Here is a 22,157-nt window from a genome sequence, read left to right as displayed (position 1 = left end):
TGGCTGGAATTTTTTGACAAAACCCCCGGATCGCTGCCAAATCGGTGATTGTTGAGGTTGCTGATGCTCGTCAAACATGAGCATGTCAGAGATGTGATCGAAGCCTGTCTTGAGCAGGCACAGATGCTGCAATATTTTCCTGTTTGATGTTATCGCCACGTGATCTTGTAGTGTGAGTGATGAAACAACATGGTAAACTGCTCTTATGATATTGTGTACATGAATGCAAGGCGGCAATTTGATCATAATTATTTTACACTAATAAACTAACAAGTATCATATTTTAAAAATGTAAAGAAGTGGTCTTTGGCAATTCATGTAGTCTCATAGTTCTGTAGTGTTAGCTTGCCTTAAGATGGACCAGGACCAGCTTTCTATCGAGGCTCACACTAGGGATGGGCAAATGAAGCCTCATGAAGCACTGAGGATTTCCCCTGATTGTTCTGGGAAAAGATATGAATCATCATGAACGTTGAAAACAGCGCCATCTTGTGGCAGGTCAAATTTATCGCAGCGCCATTGTTTTATCTACCAAGCACAAATAAAAGCCTGATAACGCTAAATGTTCAGTTTTCTGATAATATAATTCACATATTAAAGTGTGGCAATAAATTAAATGTAACAATTATATTAATACTAATTATAAAAAATACCAAAAGAGTTGCCTGATGCAAATAAATGGAGGTCTAATTATTGTATGGTTTCTATGCTGTTTATATGGCAGAATATATGATGATGTAACATAGGCTATACGCTTATTTATAAAAAAAAAATAAAAAATTGTAAATGGACTTAAACTTCCAAAAACCTGAACATGGAAAACTGTGATAGATGGGCCTATTAAGCTTTAAGCTGAGGAGAAAATCCAACGCAAATTGGAGGGGACCAACAGAAACAGATGATTATGTATTTCTGCTCAGCTAGCAACACTAGACATCAACCAGATCGAAAACGAATGAAGACGGAAAGTGAGCTCAGCTGTGCGAATGCAACCAGAAAAACGGCCCTAGGGGAACCATTAGTTCTCGGGGATCCACGCTGGTGACTAGTGCCTGTAACTATTCTGTGCGAAAGCCCCTAATCAAACAACACAGTACAAAGAGAAGATCACTCACTACTCTACTGAATAACTTCAGTAGCTTTAATAGGAATCAGTGTATATTTAATTTATACAATGAAATCTATGTATTCATTCAATTTCTTACATATATGCTAGCCTACTGTAAAATATAACTACTGTGGCTGAACATTAAAAATAAAGCGATTTAAAGCTTTTGGTCGTATTGCCCACCCCTACTATGCCCAAAATGGTCTGTCATTTTTATTTATTGTTACATTGTAAGGCAAATTTTTTTTTTTAAATAAGCAAATTAGTTTGGCTGTACTGCAAAATATTCAGAAAAACCAACATGAAAATTAATCGAAATAAGATTGTGGATCGTGATCCGGTCTGAAAAAATCGTCATATGATATTTTTGCCATATCGCCCACCTCTAATTTAACCTAAAAACAAGACTTTCACTATCTAACACATATTTCTTTATTCACCAGAAGTCGTCAGAGGATGAGAAGGAAGATGAATCTCTCTGCACAATCAATCATGTAAGCAAATTTGACATGTATAAGAAGTGGCATTTTGATCAATTGAAGTTAAAGAGAAGAGATCAGCTTCTTCACCTGAGTGGAGCTCTGCCAACTGCAGGACAAGCTGAAGAGGCAGAAGTCAACCTGTCCAGTCTGTCAGACTCTCATTGAGGCCCTAGAAGGAATCCTGAAACGCTTTGGAGAGGTCATGAAAGGAACCAGAGCTGATCGCTGCAGCTGTACTGCTTCCAAAATTCAGAACCTCCTGGCCAACACACACACACACACACACACACACACACACTCACACACACACACACACACACACACACACGTTGTGTTTTCATCTTTTATGGGGACTTGGGCAAAACCATTGTTATATTGTACAAATGGTATATTATGTCCCCTATAACTCTAAACCTACTCATCACAGAAAACTTTTAGCATTTAAAAAAAAAAAAAAAAAAAAAAAATTACATGCATGAGTTCATCATGGGGAAAAATAAAAAAGTCCTGACAAGATAAAAAATTCTGGTATTACTATTTGTGGGGAATATTTAAACCACCTCAACTCTGAGTAATTATTATATATATATTATATATATTATTATATATATTTTACCAATTTACCAATTTCTTTGTTGAATGTATTTTAACTGACTGTCACTATTGAGTCCATGTGCTGTCCTAACAATGATCTGAACTCACCGTTTGTCCATGAAGGGGTTACTAGTCCACCTTTTTTAGTTGTTGGAATTAGTCTAGCATTCCTTTTATACATTTTGTGATGTCTTTCTGTCACTCCCAACACTTCCCTGACAAGCAGAGGATGACCTGTTTGTTAATACACATCATAATGTATTCAACCTTTGGCTTTTTTTCTCTAGGGGTAAACAGTGGTGGTATGAAATAAATAAGTAATACAAGCCCTTAATGCTGCCGTGGCTAGCAAATTAGATGGAAGTGGAGGAAAAGCTTTATGTAGAGGACAATTTTTATGATCATTATTATTGTTGTAGGATAATGTATAATAATAAGCTATGCTTAACTTTTTTTTGCTGTGTTAAATTTTTGCCCTTTTTGAGTGAATTTACTGGGGAAAAATACCTTGTTTGTACACACACACGGTTTGGTGTATGCAGAAGAAGAGGAGTCAAAAGCTCCAATACAAACTTTTACTTACAATATAATTCCAACAGGTACAGACAGAATGTACACACACAGTAAATAGGACTGAGAACAGACAATGTCAGACTGAACAGAAGGAACTTAATACCAACACAGATGACACTGATTAATAGAACACAGGTGATACAGATGAGGATGATTAACTAAACACAGGTGATACGGTTGAACTGATTAAGACAGTGAACACGACACCTGACGTGATGACAGGCTGACAAGTCCAATGAAACTAAACAGAACACAAATGTGACAGTACTCCCCCTTCCGGTAGGCGCGTAGTGCCAAACCAACTGCGGAGGGAGGGGACTCAGGAGGAGGACGAAGAGTAGGTGAAGGGCAGACAGAAGGCAAGAGGGACAAGGGCAGAGTAGACAGTGCAGGCGTCCAGGGTGAAGGGATGAGGCAAAACCAGAGGAGTGTAGTACCGAGGCGAGTGCAGGGCGAGGAACGACCAAGGCGGAGCTAGGGGGACGAGGCTTGGCCATCGTGGCTGAGGGCTCATACGGTGAGGCGCGGTAATCTTGGCTGAGGGCTCAGATGGTGAGGCGGTGGCCATCTTGGCTGAGGGCTCAGATGGTGGCCATCTTGGCTAAGGGCTCAGACGGTGAGGCAGAGGCAGTGGCCATCTTGGCTGAGGGCTCAAGCAACGAGGCGGCGGCCATCTTGGCTGAGGGCTCTACCGGTGAGGTGCAGCCATCTTGCCTGAAGACGAGGGCTCAGGCATGGCGGGCATGACGTGAAGAACAGGGTGGTCAGGCAGTTTCTTTCCAGTCCAATCCTGTGGTGTCTGGGAGGTCGCTATGGTGGTGGAAAGTTGCCCCGATCCAGAACAGGGTCCTTAGGGTCTCGACGTCCAGGGCGCTGGTGGTGGCAAGTTCTTTATAAAAGAAAAAAGGTTAGGACTCTCCTGAGCCAGGACGATTATTCTGGCCTTATCGTCCATTTTGGGGCGGTCCGTTCTTCTGTCACGGTGTGGTGTAGGCAGAATAAGAGGAGTCAAAAGCTCCAATACAAACTTTAACTTACAATAAAATTCCAACAGGTGCAGACAGGCAGAACACACACACACACACACACACACACACTAAATAGACAATATGAAGTAATTCGGAAGGATAATTTATTAATTTTTACAGTTGTGGCAGATATACATTGTTCCACCTGAACAGTCAGCATGGCACCACATATTGTAAGAGTGTCTCATATCTATTCCCCCCTGACCCCTTTTGCCTGACTTTTCCTCTTCTTTACATATTTGCAGGAATACAATATGCTCTTCAAATTTACCTCTGCACTAATGTTCCTCTTACAGGAGAACATACTGTTTTTATTGATTCATTAATATTTCACCACAAAAATATTAATGTCTTGAGGAAAAACTCCAAGACCATGAAAATTCAGTGCAGTCTGGATTACAGTGACATCAGAATTAATTATTCATAAATATATGTGTTGTATGCAGGTTAAAACTTAACTTGTAAATGAGCATCTGCATTTAAGTTAAACATCTACAGCTTTCTATCACTGTGATTTTCATGTTTTTATAAATGCTCGCGCGTGTGTGTGTGTGTGTGTGTGTGTGGGGGGGGGGGGGGGGGTTTGGTTGGGGGTGTTGACTTCCTGAAGATGATGTGATTTAATGTGCTGTCAGTGCAGTCACAGCACAACTCCATCATGAGAGCACAGAGTCTGGGTGAAATGCCACGAGATGTCATAGTGGGGACTCTATTTCATTTACTTCTACCTGTTTTACTTCTGACCGGTAAGTTAAAGCTTACTTGTAGGTAGTTTGAAAACAGTTGGCTTGTTAAAACAATCTTAGGCATGTAATAATTTCATAAAAATGTAGCCCATTCTTAGTCAAACGGGAGCAGAGGCAAATATTCTGCTGTCCATACAAAATCTTAGGGGAATACGTTCATGTTAATGTGCAGGTAGAACGATTAAAATGTCTCTGCACAGCACAGCAGAAATATTTTATGGTAGTTATTCTGCATTTTGGTATTGACCAATAACTGGAAGCTAGTATTATTTTCTAGAGAAACAGTATTTACCACTTTTACACAATGTAGTATCCGCCATTTTTTGCACTAATTGTAAATTAGTGCGTAACATTTTGTTTTGCATACCAAGCATTAGGGCTGCTCGATTGACAAAAAATCAATCCCAATTCTAATGGTTTTATTAAACATAAAACAAACTTGTAGGTGGATTTTCTTAAACTTTGAATATGAATAATTTAATACATGCCAATATGGGTTGCAGAAAGTGAGAAAAGAAGGCTCTTCTGTGTGACTTCAGCAATGAACTTCAGGCCATTGGCTGGAAAGATATGGAAAGAACTTATGACAATTACTATCAAATTTATTCATACATTTCTGAAAGAGTAAATATGGAAGAGTATGTAAGTACATTAATGAATATTGGATATACACTTAAGAGGCTAAAATGTTGCAAAGACTGAAGCATTGATTTTCATATTAAGTGTTTTAGTCTTGTATATTTTAAGTGGAAATAAATGTACTGTATGCAGATTTATACATTTTATATGGTTATACTGTTTTAATGCATAAGTGCACATATTTGTCTGGCACATTTTATTAGATTCTGAATAAAACAAACTTATTTTAAAGAACATAAAGGTATTTGGACACATTCAGGGGTGGAAAGAGTACTGAAAATTTGTACCTGTAAAAGTATTGCTACTTAACATTTTCTTCAGCTTAATGAAAGAAAATCCAAGATAATAATATTTGGTCAACCAAAAGTTAAAGAGAATATAGCCAGTACTATTGCTTCCCTAGGAATAACGGTGGAAGACAGTGTGAGGAATCTGGGTGTCATAATCCCTCAGCTTTGATAGACAGATCTGTTGTAAAAAGTAGCTCCCACGACTCCCACGACTCTTCCCATTGCAGCCTGTTTTACTCCCTGGCCGAGGGCACGCTTGGCATGGATGCACTGGCGCACAGCTGGCTGTGGGGCCTCCGCAAGTATGCGTTTCCCCCAGTGAGCCTTCTCGCACAGACACTGTGCAAGATCAGGGAGGATGAGGAGCAGGTCATTTTGTTTGCGCCTCTCTGGCCCACCTGGATCTGGTTCTCCGAACTAGTACTACACCTCCCCTGGCAAATTCCTTTGAGGAAGGACCTCCTTTCTCAGAGATGGGGTGCCCTCTGGCACCCTCGTCCCGATCTATGGAACCTACATGTGTGGCTCCTGGATGGGACAAGGCAGTTTTGAGTACCCTACCACCATAGGTGGTGGCTACCATCACTTCCGCTAGGGCCTTGTCAACTCGACACGCCTATGCGTTGAATTGGAACCTCTTTGTCACCTGGTGCTCTTCTTGACGAGAAGACCCCAGAAAATCCCAAATCAGGTCCGTGCTCTCCTTCCTCCAAGAAGGGTTGGAACGAAGGCTGTCTCCTTCCACCCTCAAGGTTTACGTGGCCTCTATCTCAGCCTACCATGTCCTCCTGGAGTCGAAAACAATAGGTCAGCACGACCTGGTCATCGGGTTCCTGAAGGGAGCCAGGAGATTAAATCATCCTCGCGCTCCCCTCGTACCCTCTTGGGACCTCGCAGTGGTCTTATCTGCCCTGTAGAGAGCTCTCTTTGAGCCTTTGCAATCAGTTGATCTTAAGTTCCTCTCTATGAAGACAGCGCTCCTGGTTGCATTGGCCTCCATCAAGAGGGTATTTTCATTTGACGAAGCGTGCCTAGAATTGTGCCCTGGATATGTGCCCAAGGCTCCCACCAGTCCCTTTCGAGATCAGGTGGTGAACCTGCAAGCACTGCCCTTGGAGGAGGCAGACCCAACCTTGGCACTGCTCTGTCCAGTATGCACCCTCCATGCCTACGTAGACAGAACGCAGTGTTTCAGGACCTCAGACCAGCTCTTTGTCTGTTATGATGGGAAGCTGAAGGGAAAGGCTCTCTCCAATCAAAGGTTGCCTCACTGGTTAGTGGAGGCCATTGCTTTGGCATACCAGCAGCAAGGCCGACCGTGCCCCCTTGGGGTTTGGGCACACTCCACTCGGAGTGAGTTTCTCCGGAAGCCCTGAGTTCCTCCATCACTGTTGACATCAACGCCAGAGTTATGCCTGCGGCAGCTTTCGTGTAAGCTAGGTGCCTCCATGTGCATGGTTCCCCCCTTGGGCGACCCCCACATGTGTATATCCACTGTACGCCTCTCTGAGCGTTTGTCTTTCCCTTGGCAAGCCACCTTGCCACCCCTGGGGTTGAAAGATTCCACCCTGCGGACTGGACACCCCAGTGTTCTCCATATGCAGCCCGCTCGCGGGTCATATGTGTATTCTGTAAGTCCTCCCTTCATGCAGGCATTGTGTTGCATATTTCTCCTGAGATATGCTTCCCACCCTGCCTTGGTATTCCTGTGTTAAGTAGGAGTCCTTCGTCCGTGCTAGTCTCACGACAGGGAGCTCAGACTTGCGCAGGGAACTGGAAGACAGCCTCTGTGGCGTGATTGAATTGGGACTTCCATTCGTCAGTCACTGATGTAACTCCGAGTGACTGAACGAAAGGGAACGTCTCCGTTTCGTATGTAACTCTCTCCTTCTCAGGGAACGGAGATGTTACATCCTCCTGCCACAACCGCTGGACTGCTGGGCTGCTGGAACAGCCGCAAGATCAGTCTCGGCTCTTTAGAATAACATAATGCGAGATTGCTGTGCTGCTTCCTTTATACCCACGTGGTGGGGTGGAGTTGCGCTATGCAAATTCCGCAGAACCATGGCATTGTTTTGCCATTGGCTTATTTTGTAAGAACTCGAAGGTGATAGGCTTCTGAGCGAAATCCCCATTCATCAGTCACTGACGTAACGTCTCCGTTCCCTCCTTAATTTTTGGAACGAGGGTTACATACGTAACCGAGACGTTCACTTAAGAAAGTAAAACTGTAAAGAGTTGCTGAACCCGATCACTGTATTTTCAAAGCCACATGTCGTCATTGGCTATACCTCCCTTAACTCTTTCCCTGCCATTGACGGAATTTTCCGACTTTCCGTATTCTCATTCTTTATACAGTAGGGGGCGCTGTTACGCATCTTCTGAAAGATGAATGAATCTCCTGATCAAAACACAGGCGAAGAAGCAGAAACAAGCGATATCATATGCATACGTAAAGTAACACGATCATCAACATTATTAAACAGCATATAAATCAAAACTGCCTAATGTTACTGAATGAAATGTTGACCCAGGACAAGCTATAGGGCTGAGAAGCTTTGGAGGTGTTGATGAACTCGATCTACTCCATTTGTGTTTTGATCATCGTTCTGAATCCCATATGAATGTAGTCTGTGACAAAAACATGTTTTTCTCAGCTTTTTGCTCAAAATGTTGCTTTTTTTTAATGAAACTTACCCACATTCAAGTGCTGATAAAAAAGGAATGCATGAAGCTATAACATTTTTTTGTTGTTGATGTTTAAAAGCAGAGGGTCTGTTCTTTCTTTTGATATATTGAATGATAGATATTCATACAACAAAATATTATGGGTGCCATGAAAGTTTTGTGAAAATGATCAAAAACGCTTGCGGGGAAAAATTTCACCTGTAGATCTTGGACATGGCTGAAAGCATATCTGGTGGGCCCTAGAACCATTCTGATGACATTAGCAGAACTAAGGCTACCCTGACGTTCAAGTGGGGAGCAGGACCATAATAACTTTCAATTTTTGGAAGGTAATGTGTCTGCGGTGTTTGAGAGACAACATGAGGGTAAACACTTCTCATCTGATGAGGATACCTAATAATCAGGGTCTTCCTCAATATTATCGTCTGTCTCAGACACATTCTCCTCTATGTCACTTTCTCTGTAAAAAAAAACTGTGACAAAATACATTGACAGAAAACCTTTGCTTAGATTTCATTTTCAATTGAGAGAGAGAGAGAGAGAGCCCACAGAGCACAAAGAGAAACGGTTTAGAAGGCTTCTGTTCAAGCTTTTATGTTTGCTCCTCCCCTATGTTTGGTAAATCACGAGAATTATGTTTTCCCCTCCTCCATGCCATAGTTAGAGCCCTACAACAGAGGGAAATGTTTTTGAATATTATATTAAATATATAAAAGTATAGTCAATATTCTAAAAGTATTGCATGTTATAGTGACCTCAATATCATCCAAAACAACCAAAACAAATGTGTGTAAAATTTTTATATCACTAAAAGTGCTTGGGGTTAAATTGACCCCAAAGAACACAGATGCTACAAAATGTTTGCAGGACTACAGAAAATATCATGATGTTGATTTTATGTTTACCGAGTTGCAATAATTCTTGCTAATTTACTGACCAGTGATTTGTCATTATGGTTAAGACCATTACATATTTTGCCATTTTTGGCTTGGCCTATTTTTTTCTGCCCAGGAGTGTATGTTTGTTTCATTGGGCAACGAGGTGCGTGTTTCTGTGTAAATGTGTTGTGTTGTGAACGATTTGAAAATCCGGTAATGTGTAATCCTCAGTCATTTAGTGTATGATGCCCAGTTTTCCTCTGTAACCATTTACAAAATCAGCAAGTGTTCAATGCCTTGAAGTCCAACGTGGCTTGCTTAGTTGGGGACACTAAATATTCAACAGTACATTTATTGTAACACCAAATTCCCTGACTGACTCTTCTGTGTGAGAACTGAACTGAGCTGGACGATGACATCACTGTTTTTGGTAGAAGTGCTTAATAGATGAATTTAATAATTGATAATCTTTACAACAGAACTGACTTCAGCTGAACAATGACACTTTTTTTTTTAGAGCTGCCGAAATGAACTGTTTGCATCATTGATCATTTTCCTGTTATCACTGTAAAGCTGCTTTGAAACAATCTGTATTGTTAAAAGCGCTATATAAATAAAGGTGACTTGACTTGTAGTGTGGAGCCGTGTAGTGTATTCTAGCACTTAGTGAAATTTTTTTTCTCACATATTTTCCAAACCGAGTTTTAAAAATGTCTGACTGAATAACTCCATAGGCATCTTGTAGTAAAGTCAAACCTCTTTTCTAGAGTTAATTCCACATTAACTGGACCAGTCTGAAATTTGTATTTTTTTTCGTCATGAGACCATTTTTGTCAAATATTGTAGATATTTCAATAATGCTGAAATATAATTGGTCTTTAAATCAGGTTTCGGTCTTTCCCCATTCAAGTAAATAGGAGCTACACATGCATTCTATTGCCTTATAAAGCATTGCTGTGTGATGGCGTTACCAAGATGTTCCTCAAATGAATCGACTTGAATTGAAAATCTTGAACTAGGGAATTTGGTGTTACAATAAATGTATGGAATATTAATATTCAAGTGTTTAAGATGAATTAATTTAACATTTCGAAAGAATATATATATTTTTTTGTTCATCATTTGAACAAATATTTTCAAAGAGAAACTATATTATTAAAATACCACATTGCATGCCGTTTCCTTTCCTGTTTGGTTAAAATATGCTCTTGCTGATAAATAACTTGCATCTGGGAAATTATTTCTGGAATTTTGCCACTAAAAAAGCATGGTAGCAGAAAAAAACATAGAATAATGATGACCCATGTATTCTTATGTCTCTTATACTTTTTCCTTTACTTATACTGTAAAACTTTTCTCCCCACAGCAATATCACTGAGGTACAATGGGCTGTCAGTCGTGTATCTTTTTTTCCTTCTGTCCGTACCGCTGTTGCCCAGTCCAGACTTGGCTACTATGAAGGGTAAGTGAGAATCAGTAATGCTTTCTCTATAGTAAGGTAATGTTTAAGGTAATGTACTGTAATATTTTGTGAACAACTTTTCCTATAGATATATCTACGACAAAAGAGTATCTGTAGTAGTGTGTGTGTGTGTGTGTGTGTGTGCAGTATGTATATATATAGTGGTGGCACATAGTGTATTTTTTTAGTTTTGGTTGGTATTCTTCTCAATTCAGCAAACATTGTTAAAGGTCTAGCCATCTCATCAATGATGCATTACAATAATTCCAGAGAGTTGTGCTGTCAGCAGAGTCAAGCTACAGAGATTACCTGCAAGTGGACATTTGGTTGAGTGCTTTATAGATCCATATAATCCTGTCAGACATTTTCTCACATATTTCCCTATATTTCCTCTGTCCTTGCTTTAAACTAATTTACACACACACACACACACACACACACACACACACACACACACACACACAGTGTTTACTGTAAAATGCAAGTTAAGGATGGTATAATTGTATAAGGTATCAGCTGAAAAAAAGATGACAAAGCTTTTAGAAAAAAAATTAGGCAATCAGTAACACATTTGCTGCATCAGCTAAGTGTTTTCACAAATATAATTGATTTATTGCTAACTAATCAAAATCTCTTTTAACACTTTATCCAACCAAGATGATACAGCATTCTCATTTCCCATACTTTTACAAAGACTAATGATGTTAAATATCCTGTGGGGGAAAGCACAGGATCAACCAGTGATGATTAACTGGCAGAATTAGCAGTGCTAAAAAATAATAAATAAATCCACAGTCAAGAGAGTGCAGAGCGGGGTCCAAAATGTATTAAAGTGCATTAAATTCAAGATCCAACAAATCCAATAAATTTTATCAAACACAATAAAAAACATTGTGGTTTGTAATGCTTTTTTTCTTTACAGCTATTGCAAAAGCTGTTTTGTTCATTAAAAGACAGTCTATATAGATAAGACATTTATTATTGATTTTTTATAGTGCAATAGTATTACATTTATTGCACTGCCTCGTGATGCTGGGATAGGTATTATTAAATGTAGTTTTAGAGTAGATTTTACTATAATAGATATTTATTACTTATATTTTACAGAACAATATTAAAATTACAGTACAAATATTGTTATGTCTGTCTTAATTTATTAATTTCACTAAGTGCAAATAGCAATAGATGCTACTTATGATATGTTTAAGATGGGTTTCTTTTGTAATTGTGTCTGGCTTCTCTTCGCTGAGTTATTTTCCCACTCTGTTTGATTTTCCATCTAGATCTGGCATAATCTGTTCATGAACTGTTGAGATAATAGTAAGTGTTCCTGTCAACTATTGAAGTGAATGTAGTGAAGCAGAATATACAGGGCAGTAAAAGTCAGAATCAACCTCGCTTTTATAGTGAACACAAGGCATTCTGTTCCTTTTTAGAGAAAGATCACTAAATGTGTTATAGTTGGATTTTATCATTTGTGAGGATGACGAAGTGGCATATACTGTATAAAGGACAATATAGTATGCACTATTGCTTCCATGAACTGTTTCATTTCCTCACCTGGCATGAAATGATTTTCAGCTGTGCGAGAAAGACCCAACTCATCCATGTGGGTCTAAAAAACATTGGGTCTTTTTTTATAGTGACGGGTTATTTTAGTACCTATTTAACCCAGCGTAACTGTCACACTCGTGTCAAGGCAGGAAGACAAAGACGGATCAAGATCAAAACACTCAAAAGTTTAATAATTCCTTAAGCAGGCAGACAAGTGATAGGACACACAACTTAACGTTACGGTGATAGGACAGAGAATGAATGTGAGAGACCAACTTATATAGCAAACACAAACGAGGATGATTAATAGAACACAGTTGAACCAAATTAACTTATAATGACGGTGACCATGGTAACAAAGGAGTGGTGGGAAAACTGAATAAAGGAAAACATGTGACTAATGAAAACAAAGTGAACATAATAGTGACATAACGCCCCCTTGGAGTAGGCATGACCTCGTGCCGAGAAGAACAACATAAACAGATGAGGGAGGGAGGGTGGAGGTTTTGGAGGTGGGCGAGGAGCTGGAGAAGGGCTGGAAAGGAGGAGCAGGCAGAGGGCTGGCAGAAACAGGCAGAGACTCCACAAAGGAACAGATGGAGGGAGCATCCATGGGGGCGATGACGAGAGGAGTGGCCAGATGGTAATGACCCAGAGAACGATGATGACGACAGGCAGATGACACAAAAGGATGGTGATGGTAGGACGACGATCCTCTGGTGGCGACGATGGTGGTTGGCCGATAGCACAGACCCAAAGCTCCCCAGTGCCGACAGCCCATGGCGGAGTCAAGAGGGAGGAGCCAAGATGGTGTTAAGCCCGCAACACACCAAGCCGACGCCGACGATCTAGGGGCGACAAACGCAGACTGCGGGGTCGGCTCACGTTGGCAGCGTCTTGGTCCAAAGATGCCCTGATACACCAAGCCGACGCTCGACACCGGATGGCCAAGTAGCACGTCCGTTCTGCGCCTGCGTAAGAGGAAATACCTTTCCGTACCAGCAGGTGGCAGTAGTCTGTTTTAGTTACTCAAAGCGGGAAACCGGAAGAGCTACAGGGATACAAAACATAACCAAAGGTGCCTTAAATGGCAGATCAGAATCTCGCTCACCACAGGCGGATTCGTGAAATTTTAGAAATGTCTGACACGTTGCAAATGGCACTGGCGTTGTCAGCTTCCCTTGGTCTTTTGCTTGTGGAAGAGGAAAGGAAGAAGCGGAGGCGAAAAATAAGCAAAAGTGCACTAAACGGGTGAAATACTCCAGAAACAGGCTCAAGGGGCTTTCCCGAACCGGTGTCGAGAGCTCAAGTTAGCTGAAACCTCCGATTTTAAAAATACACACACACACAAACACACACACAAAACAAAACCATAACAAATGTGATTTTTGCAAAATGGCTGCCTTCGCATCATCCAGGTGGTGCTGCACATTGGTGGTGGTTGAGGAGATTCTCCCTTCAATGTAAAGCGCTTTGAGTGCAGAGAAAAGCGCTATATAAATATAATGAATTATTATTATTATTATTATATAAATGTAACGAATTATTAAGGTGGCTGACAGCATCTGGGGGTCGACTAACGGAGACAGAGCCGGTGGCGCAGACTGAGGGTTGAGGGCGCTGAGCGACATCGCTGGTGCAGATCCAGGCCATGTCACAGCGACGAGCGTCGTAGGTAGGGCTGTCGCGATAACCGCAATATCGCAGTACCGCGCTACTGACAAGCCAACCGCAGAGGAATTCAAGTAACCGCAGCAACCGCGATATTCACGTGTTTTCTTTTTTCATAAGGCTATAACGTTACCCTTCTTGTTTTGAACTTCGTGCATGTGTATTGAATGTTAAATAAGTTAATAATGATAATAAGACGTGGTGATCATGGTTTTATCATGGTGATTTGTACAGAGGCTTCGTGGATTTGCACTTAAGCCTAAACAGACAGTAAATGAGAGAGATCGACTGAGCGCGTGCGATTACCTGCGTCTGTCTTTGAGGTCAAAGAATCCGTGAAAAGGTTGCCGTGTCCAAGGAAAGTTAAATATTTGTCCTGTCATCATTTTAACGTTTAAAATAAAGGGTATTTACCATGAATGGCATCAGCGACAGCGCTGGTCAGCATCCACAGCGCGAGGAACTCGCGGTCGCGGGAAACAAAACTCAGTGAGTAACGCATTGAATCAATGCCATTTGTCTCTATTAAGTGAAGCTTCAGTGTTACCTATGCAACGCATTGCTGGTCAGCTGAGCCTTGAAAAGTGGAGCTCAAAGTTAAAAATAATTAACCTTGTTTCATTACTATCTTTTAATGAATCAATCAGCGTTTTTGAACGTGTTGTTGAATGAATGGTTTAATGACTCACTCAAAGACAGTCCGTTGCCGTAACAACTGCGCGCTGAGTGACAGGCTTTCAATGCGCAGATACGCTGTTTAGTTTCGGTTTATTGGTTACTGAAAATGTACTCGTTTTTGTGCATGCTGACCACATCGTAACACTTATTTATATAGCAACAAATAAATCAAAATAAATCAAAATAAATTAATAAATGCGGTAAAACCGCATATCACGCTATTGAGCCACTCATAATTACCGCAAGGGAAAATCCTTCACCGCGACAGCCCTAGTCGTAGGTCGAGCTAGAGTACTCGAGGGCTGGGGCGACGATGGTGTGAGCGAAGCCGCCGGGAAGGATGAACCTGCTGCAGCTGAAGGGGTGGAGGGACGGAGTGCAGCGGATAGTCCGAAAGTTCGTGGCGGAAGTGGACTGACCAAAGGGGAGCCGGTGGGACCAGGGATTCCAGAGGAGCCACTAGACTGAGGGTCTCTGGTGGAGCCGAAGGTGGGAGGAGCCATGACGGAGCCGATGGGCCGAGATGGAGCGAAGAGATCCGAGACTGGAGGCGTAGCTCAAGGATCCTCCTGGATAGGCGCTGCTGGTGGTTACTCAATGTTATTGCAGGGCATCCCCAGAGATGGTGCGGGGCTGCAAGCATCCGGCAGCGATGGGACTGGAGTACTGGCTGAGCTCTGTGGTGGTGGTGGCGATGAAACTAGATTTGAGATGACAAAGGTAATCATGACACAAGTTCACACAGGATAAAGCAAAAAAGAAAAAATTATTTGAATAATAAATGGTCTGCCCTGTCCTCTTATCCTCGGGCTCTGGCTCACTTGTCACTGCGGGTGGTGCTGCTCGGTCTGCGGGGGGCTCACATGACTTCTCCACGATCGCTGGTGGTGAAACGGGCTCTGGGTCTGGCTGTGCTCTGAATCGGGGCACAATGCTCTCCAGACACCTCACGACGGCTTCCCTCCAGTTCAGTCCGGTGGTGTCTGGAAGGTCGATGGTGTTGTGGAAGTTTTACTTTTTCAGCTGTTAACGTTCATTTCAGACATAACCGACTATGTTTACTAGGACACTCATTATTGTTTTTGACAGTTTTGTGTGAATTTGTCTGTTCAAGCACAAGAAGACGTGAAAGAGAGCTCAGTTTAGTATTCATGCACTGTATGAGATGCAGCTTTCTGGGCTCTACTAATGATTTTCTGGGCTATAATAACAAAATTAGTTCCCTTTTGCATCTTCTTACACTTGAATATTTAATTTGTCAAGGCTTAAACTTTCCTGATGATGCAGCTCTGTTGCGTCGTTCACGTTCATGTTCTCGCAATATTTCAATGTTAGAATTTATACCAGCCAACCTGCGAGTGACATGATATACCCGCCAACACCGGTTCTTACTTGCATTTGGCTCTTCATTTTAGGCTCTGATTATAACTATCAAGCACAGGCCAGATACAATTGCTTTCTGAAAGAGAAATCTGAGGAGTGATGATGCATCATTTTGAGGCTCCAGTGATGCTAGTGCCATCAGCCAAGTAATTTTTGGGTGCACCCACAGTGTCTGTTACGGACACACCATTGAATGAACCTATGGAAGGGAACCTAACAACTAAAAGTTGTAAGATCATATGTGAAATTGTTAATGCAATGAATTGACTGTTGCAAAATTGTTTCTGTTTGTATATGCAGGGAAAACTGGCAGTTTTCTTCGTGCTCTTTGCTCCACTGGAGTAATATTTTTGGCATTGCAGTGTGGGATGCAAATCACCTTCACATATATTCCCAAGGACGGTAAGATCTTTTCTTATTTGTGCAAGTATTGTTATTATTGCTTAAAAGTAGCTCACAGTTAAAAATATAAAAGTAATTGTGAAAGTTTAAGATAGGAGATAGTCAAACTGTGAACAGACAAAAGTTGACCAACCAAGTGTTATTTTAGTATTATTTATATAGTATTATATATTTTTTTAATTAGCTTTTATTTTATTTATTTTGTTTAACTTTTCATTTTAATTTAAATTTGATTAATTTTGTTGTTATATGCTGTCCTTTGTTTATTTTACAAAATATTTATTTTTAGCTTTATTTTATTTTTATTTCAGCATTATTTAAAAGAAAAATATTTTTAATAATAATAAACTTTTGTTATAGTTTTGTTATAACAACACTAGACCAGCAAACACCACAATGCAAAAACAGCGAGGTCCTGAAGGTTTGCTTTGTACAACATTAGAAAGATCAAGCCCTTCCTGAACTGTGAGGATGCTGGACCATAGCAGTGCTCTTCTGTCTGGACTTCCAGCATGTACAATCAAACCTCTACAAATGATCTTGACCACAGCAAGCACATCTTTAATGAGCCCAAGTCAAACCTCTCTTTACTTCTTTCACTGGCTACCAGTAGCTGCTCACATCAAGTTCAGGACATTGAGAACAGCCATGTGTTCTCCACCTTCCTACTTTCACTCTCTATTACAACGTTTTGCTTCCTCCAGAAGCCTGGAGTACTATCACAGAAAGGCATTCAATAACTTGCATAACTAAATGTACCGCATGGCGGTACAAAATATGACCGCCGCTCAGGCCTGCACTGGCTTTCCACAAAAATAAATGACGTGGAGCAATTTGGCTGTATTGCGTGTTTATGTATATACCTAAAAAAAGTAGTAGTATGTGCATGTCTGTCTGTGTGTGTGTGTGTGTATGTGTGTGTGTTTGTGTATGTATGTGTCTGTGTGTGTGTGTGTGTGTCTGTGCGTGTATGTATGCGTGCGTACATGTGTGTGCGCGTGTGTGTTTGTGTGTGTGTGTCTGTGCATGTGGATTTGTATGTGTGTGTATGGGTGTGTGTCTGTGCGTGTGGATGTCAGTGTGTGCGCATGCTTGCGTTTGTTTGTATTCCTGCATGTGTGTGAGTGACAGTTAGGGTTGCCAACTTCAGAAAAGGAAAATGCGGGACAATCGTGGTTATTTATAGGAAAATGAGGGACACTCAAAATATTTGTACTGTATCACACAGTGTACGTCATTTCAGTGTCTGCAGTTAAGTTTGTGTTTAAAAGGTTATCAGACATAAACACATTTGTATTGCTTAACCTATTTATGTATTTAATTCTAAAAATAATTTTAATGTCATACATGAAAAAAGTCACATTACAAACAAACCATAGTTCAAAATAACAGCATTTATCTAAAATAGAAAGCTTTTTTAACATTATACACTAGGCTTACAGTTCAAAAGTTTGGGGTTAGTAAGATTATTTTTTGGGAAAAAAAATAAAGAAAGTAATTGCCTACTTTTATTCAGCAAGGATGCATTACATTAATCAAAAGTGACAGTTAAGATAATGTTACAAAAGCTTTCTATGTACTTTCTAAAAGCTTTAAAACATTAATAATAATCAGAAATGTTTTTTGAGCATATTATTCCCTCAGGTAGATTACATGTTTTCTTGCGTGGCTGGATGTTAGACTCATGAACAATAATCACGTTGTTTGCATTTGCCAAAATTGATTAGCCGAAATCAAAACGTGGACAGTGAAAGGAAATTACCGTTAGCGTGAGACGAGTCCGGCTTGAAGCGGAAGCGACCAGACGGCAGAGGATGTTCGCAAATCAAACAATGATTTGTCTCAAAACAGTGATTAAAAAAAGCTGTGATTGGATGATGACAGGTGTCGGTGATCATTCTCAAGTGTCGTGGTCAGCACTGCTGCTGTTGCTGTTGTATCAGTCAGTGGTTTATCAGCTTACAGGTTTATCAGGTTTATTAGTTTTATACGCTAGCGGCGGTCTCAAAAAATTCAGTTTTTCCTAAATAACTACCTGAACCGTGGCACCGAGGATGAAGAAATTTTTATGGTATGTTGCTCTTAAGGGCCCACATCAACCTAGCCCATAATCACTCATTTGTGATTTGTGCCCCTCCCATAAAAAATGAAAATGCAATATTATTCTGCTTTAATCGCCCCTATCTTCAGTTGAGATGTTCAGAACTGCACCATATTTCATGTGTATGATTAACTTGACATCCTCTGGGGGTATGCTAAGTTTCGTAGAATTTCATCCATGGGGGGGGGTATAAAATAAATTCATTTATGTGCACATTTAGTGACTGTACACTCATCGGCCTGTAGATGGTGCTGTTGAGCGAAGGGTTGCTGGTTTAGGATGATACTGTCACACACACACATGCAGGAATACAAACAAACGCAAGCATGCACACACACTGACATCCACACGCACAGACACACACACACACAAACACACACGCGCACACACATGTACGCACGCACACATACATGCACAGACACACACACACACAGACACACACATCCACAAACACACACACATGCACACACACACAGACAGACATGCACATACTACTACTTTTTTTAGGTATCAGCCATAAACCCGATTTACCTATACCCAATGTGTTATGCTTGGGCAGTATACTAATGAGGTGGGTGGGACATGTTTCATGCCATGTTAGATCACATCCTGAGAGTCTACGCTTTCAGAAAATATATAGTTTATATAGTTGAATCAGTTTTCTCTTCATGGTACAGACCAAAATGTATTATGTGTACACTTTCTTCACCTAAATCCATAAAATCCCATTAATTTCAATGGGACATTTACTTAAGTGTTCTACTAGGTACAGTGGTAATGAGTTTAATTTTGTTAAATGGGCTACAAGATAAAACCACTTTTTTGGGGAAAAAATGTTTTTTATTTCAGTAAAACACAACAAACCCATGCCAAAGTCAGATAACAGACTTTTACCATCAACAGGCACCTCAACCGTTTGGTAGAGGTTTGTAGAAATTGAATGGGAGGGTCCTTTGAAAAAAAAAATCACAGATTTTTCATACTTAGTATGTATAAGTATATTTTTTGTGGAAAGCCAGTGCAGGCCTGAGCGGCGGTCATATTTTGTACCGCCATGCGGTACATTTAGTTTTCTTCACTATTCTAGTCTGTACTGTTCTAGATTTTTTTTAATATATATATATATATATATTACACATATACACATTCAAGGGCATAGATTATAAATTTTGTCACTGATCCATGCACTGTCACGGAATGTTTGGAAGAAACTCTTTCCCCTCCTCAACTGAGTGAAATGTGCACGCTAAATTATTTAGATGGTTTGCTGATTATAGTCCACTCAGACAATGTGCTAAATAAGCCACAATGTTGTTTTTTCTAAGGCATGTTTATAAAGCTACTTAAATGCCCTAATTGAACAAAATCCTGTCTTAATCCAAGCCCTGTCTGTGAAACCAGCATTGTTGGGCCTCAATGGAGAACACTAGGTATGGGGCCTACTGTAGCATTTAGTAATGAGCAAAACTGAAAAGACAGATAAACTGCATGCTCATATTTCATATTATTTCATGCTCTTATGTCTTAACAACAACAAAAACAAGTCTTAAGCGTCTGTGACTTACTTTCACTTTGATTTGTGATAGTTTGCACATAGGCTTGATGAATAGATGCTCAGCTGCTCATCTGCGGTGATGCGTGTGTCATATCTGGCTGTAACAAAGACATATAGCCAATAACATGCTCTCACACATTTATTTTTTAGCATTGTTGGGAGGAGTAAAATTTACATATGTGTTTTCAACAATAAGATGCATTTACACTTGTCCAGTTTCAACTGGAATGCGTGTTAGACCTCCTCCTGAAGTGGTTTGAAGGATTTAAATCCGTCTCAAATGTGTTGCAGAGGGCATTTACACCTGGGGCCCGTTCTTCGTACGTTGCTTATTACATCCGAGATCAAATGACACATCCAAGATGATATCATCGTGCGAATCATGATCTGGCTAACTCGGTTCTTCGAACACACTTGCCGGATATGATTAGTATAGCTGGATTGTGTTATCTGAGATAATTGCGCGTTCATGCGCTGGTTAAAAGGGGATATGTATCGATAGTAGAAACATTGATCAGCAACGCTGCTATTGGCTGCTCAGCGTGGCCAAAGAACGCACTCAGTTTTTCTCCTCAGCAGAGCAAGAACTAATAGTCGAAGTTTATTCGGAATTTTAATGTTTAATCAAAACGCCAGGGAACACCTCAAAGTCTGCAAAAGCCAGGAGAGAGGGCTGGCAAAAAGTAGCAGACAATTTAAATCCGTTAGAAGTGCCATGTTAGATGTTTTTATCACTTATTAGCTTTTTTTTTTTTTTTTTTTTAATAATTGCATAATTACTTTGTTCATTGTAATGTCAGAGTCACCACACTAGAACATGGGAACTAATAAAAGTGAAGTACAAAAATATTCTACATAATGGTCATTTTTAGTTATATAGTCTCTTTCATAAAAGGCACTGTTAAATAAATGGTGTTCTGTTTATAAAAGCAACCAAGAAAAAGGCTGAGAAAAAAAGAAAAGAAAAGATCTTAGTAGCCTACACTGTAAAATAATTTTTGCTGCATTAAATTAAGGCCGTATAGTCATTTCAACTGTTAAATCTTGAGTAATGATGAATTGCTTTGACTTGTGAAAGTGAAAACTGATAAACTTACGTTAATGTAAAAATATTTTGCCATGAGTTATTGATCACATTTTTCCCCAGTGTAGTTCATTGTAATGACATTGTGTTTTCCTCTTTTGTGCACTTTTACATAATACACCAACACTTGTATCTGTTCCCAAGAAAGTGGTGGCTGAAATATGTGCAGTAAGTGGACATTTTCTAACTTTCCAAAGGAAAGAAAGTATAAGACTTTGTAATGTCCATTTGTTTCCATTGCACTGGACAGTGAATAAACCCTCTCAGATAACTGTCATATGGAGGAACTAGCCTACCTGCGAGTGCATAAATAACTTTACTTCATTTATACTTGTATGCTTTATGGCTGCAATATAAGTTGCAGGATTCCACATCTACAGAAAGGCCCACAAAAGAGTCTGCCCAGACAGAGGAGACATAGGCCTACAGGTGGACAGTGGATAGACAACTTTTCCTTTTTATTTGTTGCATGAGGCATGTGTCTAATATCTCTTGTTGCAGGCACTTGACCACTGGCTTTTCTTTACAAAGAACAATTGAAATAAAACTCAAGGAACTAAGCATATTAGTCTTTTATTAAACATTTAATGAAAAGTGTTTTTTTTTTTTTTTTTGGCAATGTTGTGTAATATGGCACATGCAACAATGTCCCAGGCCCTGTCAGGTGTGCAACCCTCAGACTTTTCAGACACTGAAATCTTCCCTTTAGTTAGCCAAAGTTCATTTCATTGTGTGCCCTTGTCCTGGCTAGAGCTGCATTGTAACTGGTTTGGGTCAGGGAATGGGGTCATAAAACACCTGTCTGCAGGAACATGTCATAATCACCTATGAAAAAATGCAGTTCTGTTTGGATCAGCATAAGTGTATGTAATACAGTGAGCTTGATATTTAATTGTGGAACTTTTCTTACCACTTGCAAATAATGTGCATACATGTGAATCTCTAAAAATGATTAAGTCATGCACAGATCCTGGCCATTTTGCTTTCACATTTGTGATATGGAAGATTTTAGTCAACTGCCTTTTTTTATTTTATATAATATTACTAATCTGGAATATTAAGAATCACAATAGTAACTGGGCTGCACATTTACATTGTGAATCCCCTTTCTGTTCACATAATCCCCTTCATTGAGGCCTTGATGGCAGTCTATGGTTTAGCCTATAGTCTATAGTACCAATCACGTTAGTGAAGCCTGAGTGACATATCTGTAATCGGCATGGTCATGATTGTATGATCTT

The 22,157-nt window shown here is 40.2% G+C and overlaps 1 protein-coding gene across 1 annotated transcript in view; it reads left to right on the top strand.

Annotated features, from left to right (window-relative positions):
* Positions 1–4,467: 4,467 nt before the first annotated feature.
* LOC307163967 (piezo-type mechanosensitive ion channel component 2) overlaps positions 4,468–22,157 on the top strand; it is a gene marked incomplete at its 5' end in the record, with an annotated part of 89,218 nt that continues 71,528 nt past the window's right edge. The window contains 3 exon segments of the mRNA XM_079880314.1: positions 4,468–4,531; positions 10,393–10,488; positions 16,075–16,176. Of these exon segments, the coding sequence (XP_079736440.1) occupies positions 4,468–4,531; positions 10,393–10,488; positions 16,075–16,176 (262 nt within the window).

This window comes from Squalius cephalus (assembly GCF_949319135.1).
Source record: "Squalius cephalus genome assembly, chromosome: 9".
Taxonomy (NCBI): Eukaryota; Metazoa; Chordata; class Actinopteri; order Cypriniformes; family Leuciscidae; genus Squalius; species Squalius cephalus.
Note: the sequence above shows the minus strand (reverse complement) of the source record. Positions and strands in the feature narration are given on the sequence as shown.